Below are 19033 nucleotides of genomic sequence, written 5' to 3' on the forward strand. Positions count from 1 at the left end.
CAGGCTTGTGCCCACTACACTGAATGCACAGCTTCTAGTCATTATGAGCCATGCATCTGAGCCATGGGGGACCACCACCAAGACACTCCCCCAAGGATCTCAATGATCAGACCAGGATGTAAGAAATCAGGCGGTCTTTAAGATATCCTGGACTAGGGTTGCCAGGTTCATGGCCTGAGACTGATCCTGTATCTTTAGGAGAAGAGAAAGTCAGCCAAGTGCAGGTGTTTTTGCAACACTGTAATGAGAAAAACCACAAGGTGGAATTCTCCCACCTGCACAACTTTTAAAGATACAGAAGACCTCTTGGTTGCCAGGCCTGGCCTCCAGAAGGTTTTCTGTATCTTTAAAAGTTGTGCAGAGGGAAGGGAGAATTCCACCTTGTGGTTTTTCTCATTACACTGTTGCAAGAACACCTGCACTTGGCTGACTTTCTCTTCTAAAGATACAGGATCAGTCTCAGGCCATGAACCTGGCAACCCTATCCTGGACCCAAGTTATTAAGGGCCTTGTAAATTAATACAAACCTTGAACCTGGCCTGGTAACATATGGACAGCCTGTGCAAGCATTTGAAGACCAGAGTTATGTGTCCCCATCAACATTCTTATTGTAGCATTTTGCACCAGCTAGAGCTTTTGGACTGGGTGCAAGTCTAACCTCACAAAGCTCATTGCAATAGTCAAGTCTTGAGGTTACCAATGTTTGAATCACCACAGCCAGGCTATCTCTGCCCAAGAATGGCCGTAGTTGGTGTACCAACTGTAGCTGGTAAAAGGCACTCCTAGACATTGAGGCTACTGGACCCCCAAGTGCAGGTGAGGGTCTCCTGCAGATACCATCTTATCAGGAGGTCTGTTCTGCACAACATAGGAAACAGACCATTAGTGTGGCAGCACCTACCTGTGGAACTCCTTACCCTTAAATATTAGACAGGTGCCATCTCTGTTATCTTTTCAGCGCCTATTGAAGACCTTCCTCTTTCAACAAGCCTTTTAAGTTGAGACCTTGTCCCAGTCTGCTACTGTGTTGGAATTGGTTTTTAATATGCTTTTAAACCTTTTTGAAAAAATAATAATGTTTTTTAACCCTTTTTTAAAAAAAGTCTTCAGAGCTTTTTAAAAAAATGTTTTTAAGGTTGTTTTGTTTTAATGTGTTTTAATGTCTGTTTTTATGATGTTTTAAAGTGTTTTTAGTGCTTTTGTTTGCCGCCCTGGACTCCTCCTGGGAGGAAAGGTGGGATATAAATCAAATAATAAATCAATAAATAAGTGACAAAGATGGATCCAGGAGCACCCCCAGTTCTTTCAGAGGCAGAGTAACTCCATCCAGAACAGGCAAATGGCCAATCTCCCAGACACTGGAACCACCCACCCACCGTTCCTCTGTCTTACCAGAGTTCAAGCTCAGTTTATTAGCCCTCCTTCATTCCATAGTTTCAAACAATGTTCCAGACCATGTTCAGCCTCTCTTGACTCACATGTTATGGAGAAATAGAGCTGTATATAATAAGTGTACTGATGACATATTTCAGGAAAACTCCTAATGACTGCTCCCAATGGCTTCATATTGATGTTAAAAAGCATTGGTGACAGGATTGTGCTCTTTGACACATCATAGCATAAAGACTGTGTGGCTGAACATGGACATGGCCCTGCAGGTAGGAATGGAAATACCATAAAACAGTGTCCCTGATACCCATCCCACAGAGCCAGTATGATACTGTGGTGTCTGAAACCACACAAAGATTAAGAAGAGACACAACCCCCTTGTCCTGTTCTCCATACAGGTCATTCATCAGGGCAACAAAGGCTGATTCAATCCCCAAACCGTGTCTGAACATGGCTCAGATTTTATATCACACAAATTAAAATTATCTCTATGTATCCTCTTTGGTGCCTTGTCCCACTCTCTAATTGATCTTCTTGAGTGTAGTGTGTTCATCTTCAGTTGTTTCTTGTGCATTTGCTAGTTCTGGTCCTTCAGTCTATGTGCTTACTATTCATTCCCATGATCAAGAGAAGGTGACTTCTGACTCCAACTCCTATTATTGCTCTTTGGGAGAAAAAGTGTTCAGCTGCATTTATTCATCAGGGGTTTGCAGGTGCATGGTAACATAAGTTATCCGAGAATCGAATATAACAGATCTTTTTATTTCTGACAGTGTAAATACAGAAAGAAAATAAACATCAAACTAGTACATTCATGAAGATGAGCTGCTCCGGTGTCACTCTATGACATTTTTATGGTTAACACTTAGACCCTAGTAAAATTACATTGTAGTTGGTATGTGTATTAATATTTCAATTTCATTTCACATTTCCAACCAATAATTAAATGGAATTTAATTTGGCTAGAAAACAACACTGCATGGACTAGTGATCATGGTGTTTGTGTGTGTGTGTTCAGAGAATTCAGGATGTGTGTATAGGGAATTCCTTGATAGCAGCAACGGAGTCTTCATCCACTTCCACAGCTGCCTCTTGACATAGCGACTATGTTTGGAACTTCCCTTTTGATTTTATGGGCCTAACCTGCTTGAGACAGTTCTTGTTTGAAAAAGGTAAAAATAAAAAGTTCAAAAAAGGCAGTGGTGAAATGGACGAAATTCTTTCTACCTTAGAGATAATTCTAATCTCTTACTTCAGTCTTTGTTTTTTTAAAAAAACATTTTATTTAACAAAAAGAACAATACAATAAAGCAGTATCGGAGAATGAAGCACATTCTCAAAAATACAACAGAAGAAATACCACAAAATTCCAGGTAACAGGTATCAGATACAAGGTATAAATAGCAAAGTGTGTACAACAAAATTAAAAATCTAGAATTAGCCTTACAGATGATTTTCAGAAAAGGAAAAACTTCAGTCTAATTCTTAAGGTTCTGGATTCTGGTCTCCTGGTTTAAGGAAACACATTTTGTAATTACACTGCAGCTTCTGTAGCAGTAACTATTTTCTGTTCTCATAAGGTTGTTTTTTTGGAGTGGTGTACTTATACCTGTATAAGTATTTTATTGTTCTAGGAGTTTCAGAGGCAGCTTCTTTTTCTTTCTTCATCTATATGCTGTTACTGTTCCTAAAACAATTACTGCTTACTTGTATACTGATTTCTCTCTTATTAGTCATGCTGAGTGCAGCATTCTTCTTGAAGAGATTATGTGTATATGAAATAAACTGATGACTTTCTAGCCAATAATCTCTGAAGTAATTATTCAAAATCCTGGAGGTGTCCTAGGTTGGTAGAGAGCCACTTACATAGTTGCTCATGGGAGGGTAAGAATTCTGTCAGGAAACCAGATAGGGGAATGTTTCTAAAGTGAAAGAGAGTTGGTTCTCTTCTCCTTTCAGTCAGTGTGCCCCAAAAGATAGACATAGGCAGTGGTGGATAACTGCGCTAGTAAAATTTTAATATGCACCCTTCCCTTTTAATTCTGGTTCCTCAGAGATGTATTAAACATAGGGATGGAACTTCCCAAGTTAATATTACTAGTGGAAATGTCAGTTATACATTGGTAGAAGAGTTTAATGCCAGCTTCAGCATGAATTGTTAGCAATACTTCTGATTTTATCTTTGCTGGCAGAGACCAAAATTTGGACCTCTTCATAGGAGTGGTATATGTATCCAAATTCTCCAGATAAGTAATTTTGAAGATATTTTCTCACCTTGTAATATAAATAACATTTGAAAGCTTCACTTTTAATCTGTATTTCCTTTTTTAGCACAATGGTATTAGACCACCAGTTGGTGATATGTTGAGAGCCAGTGTGGTGTAGTGGTTAGAGTGTTGGACTATGACCTGGGAGACCAGGATTTGATTCCTCACATAGCTATGAAACTGATTGGGTGACCTTGGGCCAGTCACTGCCTCTCAGCCTGAAAGAAAGGCAATGGTAAACCACCCCTGAATACCGCTTACCATGAAAACCCTATTCATAGGGTTGCCATAAGTCGACTTGAAAGCAGTCCATTTCCATTTTGGTGATATGCCACTTTGGTTGATTTGTTTAGTAGGCACTATTTTTTTCTAGAAAACTTTTTTTTACAATGTTAAGAGTTTTGTTAGAAACTTATTTAGGTCTAGGTTTAATTTAGGCTATTTGGGTAAGGCTGTAACCCTCTACTTGCTTAAATGGAAGTAAGCCCCACTGAACTCATTGGAGCTACTTCTGAGTAGATATGTATAGGGCTGTATACATATCTTGTTTTTCAAAACAGTGATAATTGAACACGTTCTGTGAAATAAATTACAATGCTATATGTTAAGATACATAATTTTAATTTGATCTAGCTTAAGTAAAACATTAATAGTTGCTTACTGCTATTAGAATCCAGTTTAAGTAAATGTTTATCATTAGACCAGGGCTAAGCGATGAACCATCAGATGACAAATTAAACTGTAATAGATAATTAGAATAATTTAATCTGAGATATGATCTTAGTCAAAGAGTGAGTTTCTAGTCAATGGAAATTAGTTGTCATGGATTTGAGTGAGATGTAAACTCAGAAGCAGTTTAATCCTGAATGTTTTATTTATTTAACATAGCTTATAGCTCACCCTTCACTGAATGGTCCCAGGGTGGGTTATATAAATATCACCATTTAAAACAGTATACAATTCATTAAAACCACAAAACTAAAACCACAATAAACTAAAACCACAAAACTAAACAAAATTACAAGAGCAGCAAAATAGGAGTGGAACAATACAGCAAGAGGTAAAACATCCAGTCACCCCAAAACTGGGTAAATAGGTGTGACATAACCTCATACCAAAAGCTATACAAAGATGGCCCTTGGAGGGGAGGGCAGTCCACAACCTGATGGTTTTTCATAGATAGTGACTTTCAGTCATTGACTTTTGACAATTTATTTTTTAAAAATAAGCCACTCTTAACTTACAAAGCTTGATTTTTATTCCAGCATTTTAATATGATGAAAAGAATGAAGAGCTGGTTGACTGGCAGGACTGTAGGGAAACACGTGCTAACAAGTTACATAGATACACATTTATTTTGTATATGTTTGTCTCCTGAAATAAGTAATCTCTCATTTGTTTTTTTTAACTCTGTTGGAAGAAAAGTAGTCATTTTTTTCAGAACACAAAGGCAAATGTAATGTTAATTTTGATTTGTGAGATGGTATCTAAGTTATTGCATTTGTCAGCCTCAGTGTGGATTCACATGACTATTTTTCTTCCACTTCAGCATGAGCCTTTCTCCTATCATTCAGTGGTGAGATCCATTTGGAAATGTGTTGTGGATTACTTGACCACCACATATCTAGCAAGCTAAAAAAAAGTTTGTTGGACACAAATCTTGATGCAATTATGTGTGTATCTCATCATGGATTGATAGAGAAGACTTTGATATAAGAAGAAAAACAATTACAAGTCAACGTGCACTTGAGTGTTAAAAGCTATAAGTAGAGACAACACCCTTGTAATCAGATGGTTTACATTCTTGTGATGCATGTATGACTAATCAGTTATTTTGTTTTTACTTCCAGGGAAAATCCAAAGAGTACCTTTGATTTGGTGCTACAGGTAAAATGTCAAGCTTCTGAAAATGAAGGTAATATATTTCAATCATTTGTATTCATCCCTGTTGAAGCCTTTGTTATGCTGTGGAAAAATTAGCCATGTCGAGCTTTTAACACGGTTGCTGCTGAGTGCCTCTCCAGCATTGTGGACCACAGTTTGCATCTTGGTATACCAATGAGCTAAGGGCAATGAAATAGGCTGAACAACAGATAGAGCGCAAGTGGTGAAAGACATGCTGTGAGGCTGATTGGGCACGAGTAAAACATCATAACTGTGCCTACTGTATGGCGGTGAGGGCAGTGAAGAAGGCTCACTTTTCTGCCTCCATCGCATCCTCAAGTAGCTGTCCAGTGGAGCCTTTTCATATTGTCAGGGATCTGTTAACATCAACTTCAGGAAATGGAGTTTTAGACTCTTCAGAAGTCCACTGTGAATTCTTTGCAAGGCACTTTGAGGATAAAATTGCTTGCCTCCATAATAATTGATGCCCCATCTACATCTACTGTACTTCCCAGTGAGGTGTCCAGTGCAACATCTGGGGCAACTTCTTGGGATCGGTTTCAGTTGATGCGGCCTGATGATGTAGACAAGGTGCTTGCGGAGGGCATAGGACCGAGTAATTCAGGGTGTGGTCAACACATCTTTTGTGAGAGGGAGTGGTCCCAGCTGCTGTGAAAGAGGCGGTGATACAACTGCTCGTGAAAAAGCCCACACTAGATCCATTGGTTTTTGACAACTACTGCCCGGTTGCAAATACTCACTTTTTAGGGAAGGTGATTGAGAGGGTTGTAGTACAGCAGTTGTAAGTACTCTTGGATGAAACAGATTATCTTGACCCAATCTTTGTTCAGGCCTGGTTAGGGACTGAATTGGCCTTGGTCGCCCTGATGGATGAACTTTATAGGGAGAAGGATAGGGGGAGTGTGATCCTGTTATTCTTACTTGATCTCTCAGCAGCTTTTGATACCATTAACCGTGGTATCTTTCTGAGGCGAGTTGGTGAGATGGGTATCAGTGGCACTGCTTTACAGTGGTTACAATCCTATCTCCAAGGTCGTTTTCAGACAATAGCATTGGATGATTGTCTTTTGGCCCCCTGGCAGTTGTGTAGTGGGGTGCCTCAGGGTACCATCTTGTCCCCAATGCTGTTTAACATCTATGTGAAACCCTTGGGAGCTGTCATCGGGAGATTTGGGGTGGGGTGTCAGCAGTATGCTGATGATACCTGGCTGTATTTCTCAGTAATATCTGAATTGGGAGAGGCAGTGCAAGCGCTGGACCGGTGTCTGACTTGGTGTTGGGTTGGATGAGGGCCAATGAACTGAGTCTGTATCCCAGCAAGACAGAAGCGTGGTGTCAGATAATTGGTCAATTGCCTGCTTTGGATGGGATTGTACTTCCTCTGAAAGAGCAGGTCCGTAGTCTGGAAGTGCTGCTGGATACATCTTTGTTGCTCAGGTGACCTCCGTGGCAAGGAGTTCCTTTTACCAGCTTTGGCTGGTAAGACAGCCGTGGCTGTTTCTGGACCAGGATAGCCTGACCACAGTTGTCCATGCACTGGGAACCTCCAGGCTGGGTTACTGTAATGCGCTCTATGTGGGGCTGCCCTTGAGGGTGGTCCAGAAGCTGCAACTGATGCAAAATGTGGCAGTATGACTGATCACTGGGGCAGAATATCACCACCATGTTGCCCCGCTGCTGAAAGAATTGCACTAGCTGCCCATTAGCTACCAGGCCAAGTTCAAGGTTTTGGTTTTGGTATAGCAAACCCTATGCAGCTTGGGACCAGGATACCCAAAATATCGTCTTACCCCTTATATACCCAGTTGATCACTGTGCTGTGCAGATGAGGCCTCCATCTTATCAGGAGGTCCGCTCCACACAACATAGGAAGCAGACCTTTACTGCTACGACACTTTGGAATTCCTTCCCCTTAAATATTAGACAGGCACCATCTCTGCTATCTTTTCAACGCCTATTGAAGCCCTTCCTCTTTCAACAAGCCTTTTTTGAGTAGAGGCCTTATACCAGTTTGCGTCCGTGCTGGGATTGCTTTTTGAGATACGTTTTTAAGATGTTTTGTTTTAATGTTTTTAAATATGTTTTGTTTTAATGTGTTTCAAAGTCTTTTGTTTTTAGGGTGTTGTAAAGTGCTTTTAATGTTTTTTTGTTTGCCACCCTGGCTCCTTCTGGGAGGAAGGATGGGATATTAATTAATTAATTAATTAACTAACTAACTAACAAATAAATAAATAAGATGTACAAAAATATGTCAGTTATTTATTTCACATTTCTTTTTTATGTAAGTAATAGATCGAAACATAAGCTTAATTATTGCTTAAATTGTTTTTTATGACACTCGATTTTAGTAGTAGACAAATTAATTATAGCTTACTGTTACATGTATTTTCTACTGTTAGCCGTGACAAAAATAATATTTAATTGGAGACATGCATTTTGTGTTAAGTTTATGTTGTAGCTTTTCTAACCTTTTTCAATTTGCACGTTATAATGAATTTAATAAGTTGTGTTTAGCAGTATGTATAATTAAGATGTTTTAAGCAGAAGTCCTTTTTGGCTATGCACATGTAAATAGTTATGCTACTTGCTTAATACATTAGTTTCTTTCACTGTGTTTCTGTTCTTATAGTAATAAGTGGCGGTTGTCACACATTAGGAAGGGCAGATTTGATTCATTCAAAGTAGTTACATTCATCTAAACTTTACTTGGACCTGGCCATCATGTTGTGAACGTACCAGAAAAGAATAATGAACCCTTGTCTCAAGATGTCCCACTAAAGCAGGTATAATTAACTCTGTAGGTTGTACTCATTCTGCTTTATTGGCTGTTCAGCAATGCTTCCTGAATGTTATCTCATCATTGCTATCTGGATGGACACTCTTGTACTATATTGCAACAAAAGTAGGACAGTTCTCCCTCCAGGAAAATTTATGGGGCATGCACCAATTGGAAACAAAACAGTATGTCTGCCCCAAAACTTTTACAGGTGCAAACATTATTGAAAGCGGGATCACATATAACCACCACAATATTATCGTGAGTACAAATCATCATGAATGCTCAATAAAAAGGATATCTAGAGGGACCCTAAGGTTACTTTTAAAGGCAATCTGTTAAATCGTGTGTAAAGCAAAACTCAGCTCATATATTAAGCTTTGGCCTTCCCTATTAAAATTTCTTCTTATCACAACATATAACAACATTTGTTTTAGTGTCTCATGGGGTCCTTAAGCCAGTAAGCTGTTTTCTGTGGGTTGCAGATACTGTGGCTGGGACCCACAGGACTAGTCCCATCTACATTTGCTGCCCTGGGTTTCTGCTGGGAGGTAGGGCGGGATATAAATCAAATAATAAATAAATAAAATACATGGTTAAGTCATTTATTTAATTTTATTCCAGAATCATAGGAAGAGTAGCTCCAGTACAGCTGAAATAACTAACCTTTTTCCCCTGAGCGCTGCTTTCTCTTCTGGGCAAATTGCTGCCAATGATAGGCAAAGCCAGCGGCAAAAGCGGGCAGAGCAACAAAGATGAATTTTACCTTTGTACAGTAGGCTAGTTTCTACATATACTCACAAACCTTTCTCTATCCTCCATGTAAGAAACATTACCACAGTTACATGGAAACATAGGAAGCTGCCTTATACCAAGTAAGGCTGTTGGTCCATCTTGTTCAGGACTGTCTACTTTGGCTGTCAGTGGCTCTCCAGGGTTTCAGACAAGGAACATTCCCGGTGCCTTTTGAAGACTTTTCTTTTTCAGCAAGCTGTTTAAGCTGAGAGCTATCCCAGTCTGTGTCTGTGTCAGAATTGCTTAATATGTTTTTTAATAATGTTTTTAACCCTTTTAAAAGTTGTTTTTAGATGTTTTTAACACTTTTTTTCCTTAATGTATTTTAAGATTTGTTTTTATGATGTTTTAAAGTGTTTTTAGTGCCTTGTTTGCCACCCTGGGCTCCTGCTGGGAGGAAGGGCGGGATACAAATTAAATAAATAATAATAATAATAGTAGAGATATTATGGATTGAACTTGGGACCTTCTGTATGCAAAGCAGATGCTTTACCACTGAACTATGACTCTTTTATTATTATTATTATTATAAATTTGTTTATACCCTGCCTTTTGGCAAAAGGCCCTCAAGGTGGCTTACAAAGAAAAATAAACACAAGTATAAAAATACATCAATGAAAGCAATACAATTTACAAAAAATAAACTAAATAACAAATGACATTATTAAGAAAAAAAGTCAGAAAAACTGAGAACTGAAGACCTTGTCTTAAAAAGACATCCATCCTTTTTCCTGCAGTGTTTTGCATCTCAGTGTCACAATTCCCTGAAGCCTGTTCCAACTGAGGGCGGTGGCAGCTGCATGGTCCTTTCGGTGGTGCCAGCTCCCGCAGCTTGAGTCCCGATGCCCACCAGCGGCGTGTTGTGGGAGCCGGCAAGAATGAAGCTGCGGCTGGGGGAGGACGTGGGGCTGCCAGGGGAGGAACATGGTGCCATGGGTGCAGGCCGCACCACCGAGGAAGAGGAGGTGGTGTTAGTGGGGGCGGGAGCTCCCAAGAGGCAGAAGGGCGACTCTGGGCACTCGGCGGGCTCTGGCGGACAAAATGGAGCAGGAAGAGGCGGCGGTGGCTTCCTTACCCGAAGATAATCCCACCGAGGAGGAGATGCAATCTGCAGCAGCAGCAGCCGCAGCCACCACCATTCATAGAATCATAGAATAGTAGAGTTGGAAGGGGCCTATAAGGCCATCAAGTCCAACCCCCTGCTCAATGCAGGAATCCAAATCAAAGCATTCCCAACAGATGGCTGTCCAGCTGACTCTTGAATGCCTCCAGTGTCAGAGAGCCCACTACCTCTCTAGGTAATTGGTTCCATTGTTGTATGGCTCTAACAGTTAGGAAGTTTTTCCTGATGTCCAGTCGAAATCTGGCTTCCTGCAACTTGAGCCCATTATTCTGTGTCCTGCACTCTGGGATGATGGAGAAGAGATCCTAGCCCTCCTCTGTGTGACTACCTTTACTTGAAGAATAGAGGGGACACACACCCTAACTCTTATCCTCAGCACATATTTCCCAACTGCCCTTAGAGGAGGCGGTGGCAATAGCAGCAGCGGCTGCCTCTTAATCAGCAAGGCCTGCTGGGTGTGGGAACTGTTTCTCTTCAAGGACACATTTCAGCCAGGCAGAAACACCTAAGGAGGAAGCAAAGCAGGACTGGTGAGTGGGGATATGGCCTGGGAAGAGTATCAAGGGCCAGACAGAGAGGTGTGGAGGGCTACATTTGGCCCCTGAGGTTCCACATCCCTGCACTAGCAGGGTCCCTAGTGTTGCATAGGAAAGTATTGCTATTTATATTCAGTGATGGTGGGAACCTCCTTTCTGAGCTGAAGGAGCAGACATTTAAGGCTCTGTTTAAAATCATAATACTTTTTTTTGCAAATTTCTCCTGCTCTGTCGTTGAGCTGATAATGATCTTTTCTCCTCTAACTGTTTTAGGTAATTCTAGCATTTTACACCTTGAACTAATAACCATATTTTGATCTTCAACTTAAATTAATAAATTTAATATAAATTGTAATGGATTTAAAATTTATTCAGTCTATTGCAGATCTAGCTTTAAATAGACTTTCATGCTAGGATAATCTTTTGAATATGTCATACTTAGAAATGAGACCCATTCACCCTCTGTGCCTGCACCCTTTTCTTCTTTATGAAAGAGATTTGTATTTTAAATGGGCTTTCTTCTTTGCATCCCATCTGCTCACTGTGCTTAATCTTACTGTGAAGTTGGGGTTGAGTTTATGACATCACAGTCATAAATGTTGCTTTAGGAATATCAGAAGCTGAAAATTATGGTCTGCCTGCAAAGACAGAGCAGCAGGAAAGACTAGGCTAGGAGGCAAAAAGACCTTAATGTGACCTATATACTTCTCGGGTTTTTATTGAAAAATGTGCACTGATGGAAGTTGTCTAAATGTTTCTACATTCCTTAAAATACTTTTGCTGAAGTACTGAATTTTTTAAAATAGTGTAATGTTGCACTGTTATCTTCTAATCTACATATGTTTTCTGACAGGGCTTGGTTTATTTTCATTCACTGTTCCACAATTGATGGAAGCATTATGCTATGTAACTCCTTGTACATAAGGAGCACAAATGAGCATCAGGTACAATTGCTCCTCATCATTGCTCAAATACCTCTCTCTGATTATTGATGGCTTACCTAAAAATCCTAAAACTGATTGAAGAGTGGGATTTTAGAAGTGGGAAGAAAGCACTGGTCTGCATTTTAGGAACCGTTCTCAAATACAATACAACCCTTAAGGAGTGCCAACTTAGCCCTGATTATGCTTTTAAAAATCCTCTTGACTTTGATCTGTCGCAGAACTGTCATCATCCAGAATCTTGCTCTGTGGCCCTCTTCCCCCCACCCCTGCCATCTGGGGTGAGGCAGTTGGCCACATACGATAGGGCCTTTTCAGTAATCCTACTCAGGCTCTGGAACTCCAGTTTCTAGGAAGCCTGTTTAGCTTTCTTGCTCTTTGGTTTTTGGCATATTGTGAAGATGCTGTTATTCCAGGGGGGCTTTTAGGATAAACCAAGCTTGCCTTGATGCTGAAAAATAAAATATTTCTTCTGAGCTTTCTAGAACCTTTCCTTTTGTTAAAATAAGGGGATCTGAGTGTATTGGCTTTTTTATATTATAAGCTACCTTGCATGTTGAAGTCAGATAAAGTATAAGTATTCTTAAAATAAGTAAACTTGAGACGCTTTAAGCCAAATGCATCTCTCTGTTGTGGCTTGCCAGCTGCTTGATACCCTACCCTCCTGTCTCCATTCAGACAAACTTTCAGTTTCAAATGGTGGGCTGTCATGTATGGTTTGTGGGGTTGGAAGATCATAATTTGTGCAGGCTTGATACAGAAGTTGGAAAATACTTCATGATCTGAGCAGATAACATTACAAGCAATTATTTCATATTGTAAAATAAGTCAGAGGCCTCAAGAAAATTGAAATTCTGGTGTGTTTCACTAATAGTATTCAGTTGCATATTGACCGCTTCTTCCATTTTTCTTGTGTTTGAGGAAGAAAGATGGCTTCCTAAGAAACAAAATGGCAATAGCCTCTGTTTAACAAGAAAGGAACATGGTGTTTATTGTTTAGGACCAGAGTTGGCAAGATTTTAGGGTAGAGAGCTGCTTCTCTGATTGTTTAGATGCTAAGGCCAAAATGTCTTCTTTTCAATCAGCAATGGAGTTCATATTGCAATGTAGTCTAATATTAGAAACTTAGCAAAGCTGCTTTATGACAAGTCAGACCATTGGTCCTTGTTGTTCAGTATTGTTCGCACTGACAGGCAGTGGCTCTCTGGGGTTTCAGACAGTGATCTTTTCCCAGCTCTAACTGGAGTTCCTGGGGATTGAACCTGGGACCTTTTGTATATGAAACATGTGTTCTGCCACTGAGCCATGGCCCTTCCCCAGAACTGAATTTTTGCCAGACTAAACTAACATTGCAAGGCATAATATTGTTATATTTCAAATGGTGTTGAATCTTCACACAGGCATCATTGTCAAAGCATCTCAGACCATACCTAGGGGATGCCTTGCTAAATGCATGCATGTTGACAGCCCTTGGCTTCGTGGCTAGTGCTCTTGGGTGTAGGTGAACATACAAACATATCAAATATATGGCTCTGGTCTATATGTCTCACTCTAAAAAGCATGTGTGATCTAAAAAGAGACAATGAAGCAATTCTGGTTGTCCTTGGCAATTACATCTAATCAACTGCTAACATCAAGTTTTTCATTTAAATGTGTTTGAAACTTCATTTGAATTTTACTGTTATTAAGTGGACTGTACTTTCTAAGGGATGAATGAATGTGTTCAGATCAAGGTTCAGTGGAAACCCAACCGTATGTGTTTGCTTCAGCTCCATGCTCTGGGAGTGTGCACTGCTGTGGCACAAGGGCGATTTGGCAAATGGGAAAGACTGTTTGACTTTGTCCCACTTCCTAGGCGGCCTTCCATCCCATCTTCACAAGAACAGATGCTGTAAAATAATGCTTGCCATCCTGTACAGCAGACTAGCTGCCTTTTCGTTATGGTATTTTACCAGTCATCACCCCTATGCTGGAAGTGAGACCTAGTGCCAGTGTTAGTGCTAGTGCTAGTGCAAGGTGCATTGCATTCTATGAGTAGTTGCATCAGTGCAGTGGTTTGGAAGGCAGGATGTTAGACAAGATGAGATGTTTCCCATGGTTGGTTTCTGCTGTCTTGGAGCTTGGGGTTTTATTGCAAAAACCCAGCAGTGATAGAGAACTATGTTGTGAGTCATTATAGCTGAGATACAAGTGTTACATTTGTCACCTTTGAGATGTTTTCTAATAACTTAAAAGCATGAAGTACCCCAGAGAGCATAGTTTGGACTTGGGCCATGATTTTATGAATGGTTGTGGCTGAATGGTTTTCTCTAATTTTCATTTTTGTCACTTGAACAATGGAAACAGTAGGGGCCTACTTCTTACGGTTTTTTCGTTGCAAAAGCATGAGCGAGAGAAGGGTTTTTAAATGTTTTATTGGCAATTGTCTAAAATGTTTCAATAATAATAATTCCCATTCAGCCAGAGAAATGTATTTTTGGAACCCCATGCTTGCAGGAAAGCATCATACTGAGTGTGCTCTCTCCGTGTTAGTGTTTTTAGCTGTGCTTTGGTGAGGGTTTGGATCTGGTGGTCTGGCATGCTACTGGTGATGATGGATTTCTTCTGCCTGTTTCTTTGCTATGTCCTTACTATAGCATCCACCTAAACTTTAAAAAAGCAGAGCAGTCCAGGAAGAAGTAACACTTGTAGTTGTAATTTGGGAAAGGGAGAATGGATATTGTAAGGAAGCACTGATGTACTCCACTGATTTATTTCAGCAGTATTCATGCTCAGAACTAATGTTGAAAAAAGAAGTGGCTTACAGGTAACTTTAACAGCTGATATAGCACATTGAGGAGGAGAGCCTGGCTGGGAGTCCAGAGTCTGTGAGTTCAAATCCCCGTTCGTGTCTCCTGGGTATAAAGGGCCAGCTAAAGATCACCCCCACAGTGCATGGCTCAGGGGTTACGTGCCCTGCCACCTTTGCAGCCGTGGGCAAGCTGCATAGTCCCAAGGAGCCCAGTTGCCCCCCAGCGGGCAGTTGCAGACAAGGAAGGGGCTGGCTTGTGCAGCTGTGGCAAGCTGAGCAGGCCCTAGCCAGCTGGAGAGGACTAGCCTCAGAGGGAGGTAATGATAAATCCCCTCTGAATATCGCTTACCATGAACACCCTATTCATAGGGTAGCCATAAGTCAGGATCGACTTGCAGGCAGTCCATTTCCATTTCATAGGTAACTTTGCAAATGGCACTGAAATATTTATTTAGAAAGGCCTACAGTTTTGTAAATGAGTGGCATTTTTATTTATTTATTTATTTGGTTTGTGGTATGCACTTTATTGAAGGAGTTCAGGCTGCCAGAAGTGAGGAATTTTGCTCTACCCTCTCAACAAAACAGTGAGGTAGAAACAGAGACTTGTCCAAAGCCATCCAAATGAGCTTAATGGCTGAACATGGGTTTCAACCTGGTTTTATCCCAAGAAGCAATTTTATTAAGTACAACACTGGCCCCAATGTGTTTCAAGGCATTAACTCTTTATCAAAGAAATTGTATCCAAAATCTTTCCATCGTTAGAGCAAAAGTTTTAGACTTAGGCATTGGGCCATCCAGTGCAGGAGGTTGAGCTAGTGTGGCGAAGGTATAAAGGCTTGATACCATTTTGGTGGATATACATGACATGGATAGTATGAATCACAGGTGGATGGGTAAAAGAAAGATCATTAGGTCCCTTGACTGGAAACACTGTACAGTAAGTAAATTTTTCTGTGAATAATTTAGAAGCACTATGGTCTTGCCATGTATATGAAGCTAATTATCTTTCGTAAGCTGCCTTGGAAGGGCTTTATCATGAAAGGCAATATATAAGTACTTTAAATAAATCTTTAATATTTCTTAAAATAATTTTTTCTTTTCCCACCCAAACCCCAAACTCCTAGCTACAGCATCACACTGTCCTTGCGGATACAGTAATACATACATTCTGTATGCTTAGAAGTAATACTTGATTGAATCCAAAGGTTCAAGTCCTGTTTATTGAACCACCCCTTCTGCCATGGAATAGAATCTTTGGATCCAACCCAGTATATGCTGTGCTGAAAGAGCATATATTGTATTGGGCGATACAGTGAGCACTCTTCAAAGTGCTTGATTGTATTAATGTAACATTTTGTTGCTAATTTAAAAATAGTAATTGTAGTTACTTTGTAGATTATGGTTTTGTAATATATGCTTATTTTTCATAAACATTTTTTTCTTCAAGCCAGTTTCTTTGAGCCTAGTGGCTGAAACTTTTGTACTAATCAGATAACTTTCTTTCTTTGTTGCTTCCCTTTCAAGATTTCACTTGTGTATGATAAAAGGAAGCTGTAATCTAGAAAGAGCTTTGCGTAATTATTTTTAAAATACTCAATTTAAGAACCAACCATCAGGCATTTGCTAAGGCCCCCCAACAGTCAAAGAGCCCACTTCCTCAAAAAAGATCACTATTTTCACTTGCATGCAACACTTGAGAAGATTGGAAGCAGATGAAAGAATTCTTGGTTTGTGTGCTCAGCCTGTGCAAGTTATGGGGCTTCTCTGAGAGTGGCTTGTTGGAGGGACCTTAAAACTTTTCAGCCAATAAAGTAATGCTGTAGTTTGTAATCAGAGAATAAAAATGGGTAAGACTTTGTGATGGCTTAAAAAACATTTCTAGGATTCAGGAACTGAAGTCCCATTTTGGGTTGTCCTGCTAAGCTGCTTCACATAGGGATAGGCAGTGAGCAGTCCACGGGTCACATATTGCAATCTGCAGTTCTCTGTTGAAATGCTGGGAGTTGTGGTTCTGTTTGGATGGTGTTTTATTACCAGAAATAACACTGTGTTAATCAGTTACTCCTCTGCTAACCACATAAGAGGAATCTCTGCAATCAGTTACCTATCTGGAAATGGATTCTTAGGCATCTGGGCCTGAAGGAGAGGAAGATCTGTATGTCAAGTGATTTGCATGTTGTTGTTTGTGGGCTAGCTGGGGTAGTAGTGATTGCTGATTTCTTTTAATAGCTTTGCACAGTGTAATTTTGTAATGTTAGTGGGCTTTTGAAAATGCATCTTATGTTTTTAGAAGTTTCCCTAAGTCTCTTAGAACCATAGTGTTAATATTAGGGAAATGTTTTGTTTTCTAAATGGTTAAATTATGTTTTAAGTAGAACTTCAGTTATTTGTATGCTGATACATGAAAGCATATTGTGGTTGTCAATCTGTTCATGTGATAAGCTTTCGATGCCTTATTATACATACACACACAGATACACAAACATGCACACAATTTAATGTTAAATTAAGGATTGTGTTTGTGGATTTGGTTCTGAGCATAGAAATGGCAGGATAGTAAACATAATGAAGGAAATCGAACTTTTTGGCCTGTTACTTTGTGTGATAAATTTAGGAGTGCATCTTTGTGCTTCCTTTGAACAAACAGGAAGTTGTATGTGATCATCTCAACAATGTTTGCCTTAAATAGGCAAGCTGCTACAGCGTTGCCATAGCTATAATCATGTGTTAAAGGCTCACTGAAACCACATTTCAGTTACAGAAGCTGAAGTTTTAAAATTGTACATCTGATTCTGGGCAATTGCACCAGCTGTTGGCACAATTAATAAAAAGGAGATGGCTCTATTTATTTATTTAAATAACGTAAAAGAACTAAATGCAAAATTAGAGCAATAAAAATATGTTAAATCCATTTGTAAAACTAGCATAAACATTACTGAACACTGCTATCGTAGAAAAATCTGGTTGAATAAAAAAGGCTTAAGGAGATGCCTAAAAGAATAAACAAATTGTCAAGGTGATCCCAGTTTCCAGGGGGAGTGTATTCCAAAGTGCGGGTGCTACCATAGTTAAAAGTTCTGTGCCTGGAACTGGTTAAATAAACTTCCAGGGAATGTGGCATTCACAAGAGGGCCTCACTGGATGACCTAAGGGTTCAAGCAAGATCATACAGGAAAAGACTGTCTTTCTTGTAAACAGGTTCTAGGCTGTTTAGGGCTTTATACAGCAGCAGTAAAACCTTATTTGGCCCAGTTAGTTAATTAGCAGCCAGATCCCTTTACAGTGTTGTAAAGTGGTACAGTAGGTTGCTTCTAACTGCAGCTTAGATACAACATTCTGTACCAGCTGTATCTTCTGGCCCAACCTTAGGGGCAAGCCTTATATACAGCACATTGCAGTAATTCAACCTTGAGGTTACCAGTGCATGGATTACCATGGCCAAACTATGCCTGTCCAAGAATTATTGTAGTTGCCATACCAGCCAAAGCTGATAAAAGGGGCTCCAAACCACTAAGGCTATTTGGGCCTCTAGTGATAAAGATGGATCCACTAACATCTCCAAGCTGCACATGATCCTTTAGGTGAAGTGCAACTCTGTCCAGAACACGCAATTTACCTATCGCCCAGACCCAGGAATCATTAGGGATGGAATCCTATCCTTTTTAATGTTCCTTTTTAAAGTGTGGCCTCCTAGTGGTTGTTAATGATCTGATTCCCTTTTCCTGAAGCACTGTTCAAGTACATGAAAGGTTGCCACACAGAGGAGGGCTGAGATCTCTTCTCGATTGTCCCAGAGTGCAGGACACGGAATAATGGGCTCAAGTTGCAGGAAGCCAGATTTCGACTGGACATCAGGAAAAACTTCCTAACTGTTAGAGCCATATGACAATGGAACCAATTACCTATAGAGGTAGTGGGCTCTCCGACACTGGAGACATTCAAGAGGCAGCTGGACAGCCATCTGTTGGGAGTGCTTTGATTTGGATTCCTGCATTGAGCAGGGGGTTGGACTTGATGACCTTATAGGCCCCTTCCAACTCTATGATTCTACTATTCTGTGATACCACTGATATCTTTTCATTTTTACTTTTTGGTGGGCGGATGAATTGTCGCTTTCTGCTACTCCCCTTTCAAAGCTCACTAACTCTCCCATGAATTCTATTTTGTTTCTGGTGGTTTATCCAGCAACTTCCGACTACTCTGTCGTCCCCCCTTCACAGTTTGCTGCAGCCCTCCCTTATTTCCTCCCTTCCTTCCCAAGTAAACAGCCACCAGGCAGATTAACCAGTGGCACTTCTCAGTGGAGGAAAGTTGCCTTTCTTTCCCTCTCTTAAGTTTTTCACAACAGTGCAAACAGAGGCTGGTCTAACAGAGCTCTATACTCATGGAAAAGGTGGGAGAATCTCTTGCAAGAGCTCTTGCTCACTTCAAAATGGCTAGCCAAGGGAGGAAAACCTTTTACCAGATAGAAGCATCATTCCCTTTTGGATGAATTTTTATTTTGGGGAGT

General features: G+C 40.3%; 1 protein-coding gene across 2 annotated transcripts in view; it reads left to right on the plus strand.

Moving 5' to 3' along the window:
• The window catches only part of DENND1B (DENN domain containing 1B), a 333504-nt gene that overhangs the window by 2852 nt on the left and 311619 nt on the right, over window positions 1–19033 (plus strand). For both annotated transcript variants that reach the window (XM_061633956.1, XM_061633957.1), the window contains exon 2: window positions 5507–5571. In XM_061633956.1, the coding sequence (XP_061489940.1) occupies window positions 5507–5571 (65 nt within the window). The remainder of the gene's footprint in view (window positions 1–5506; window positions 5572–19033) is intronic.

The sequence above is a fragment of the Rhineura floridana genome, chromosome 6 (assembly GCF_030035675.1).
Source record: "Rhineura floridana isolate rRhiFlo1 chromosome 6, rRhiFlo1.hap2, whole genome shotgun sequence".
Taxonomy (NCBI): Eukaryota; Metazoa; Chordata; class Lepidosauria; order Squamata; family Rhineuridae; genus Rhineura; species Rhineura floridana.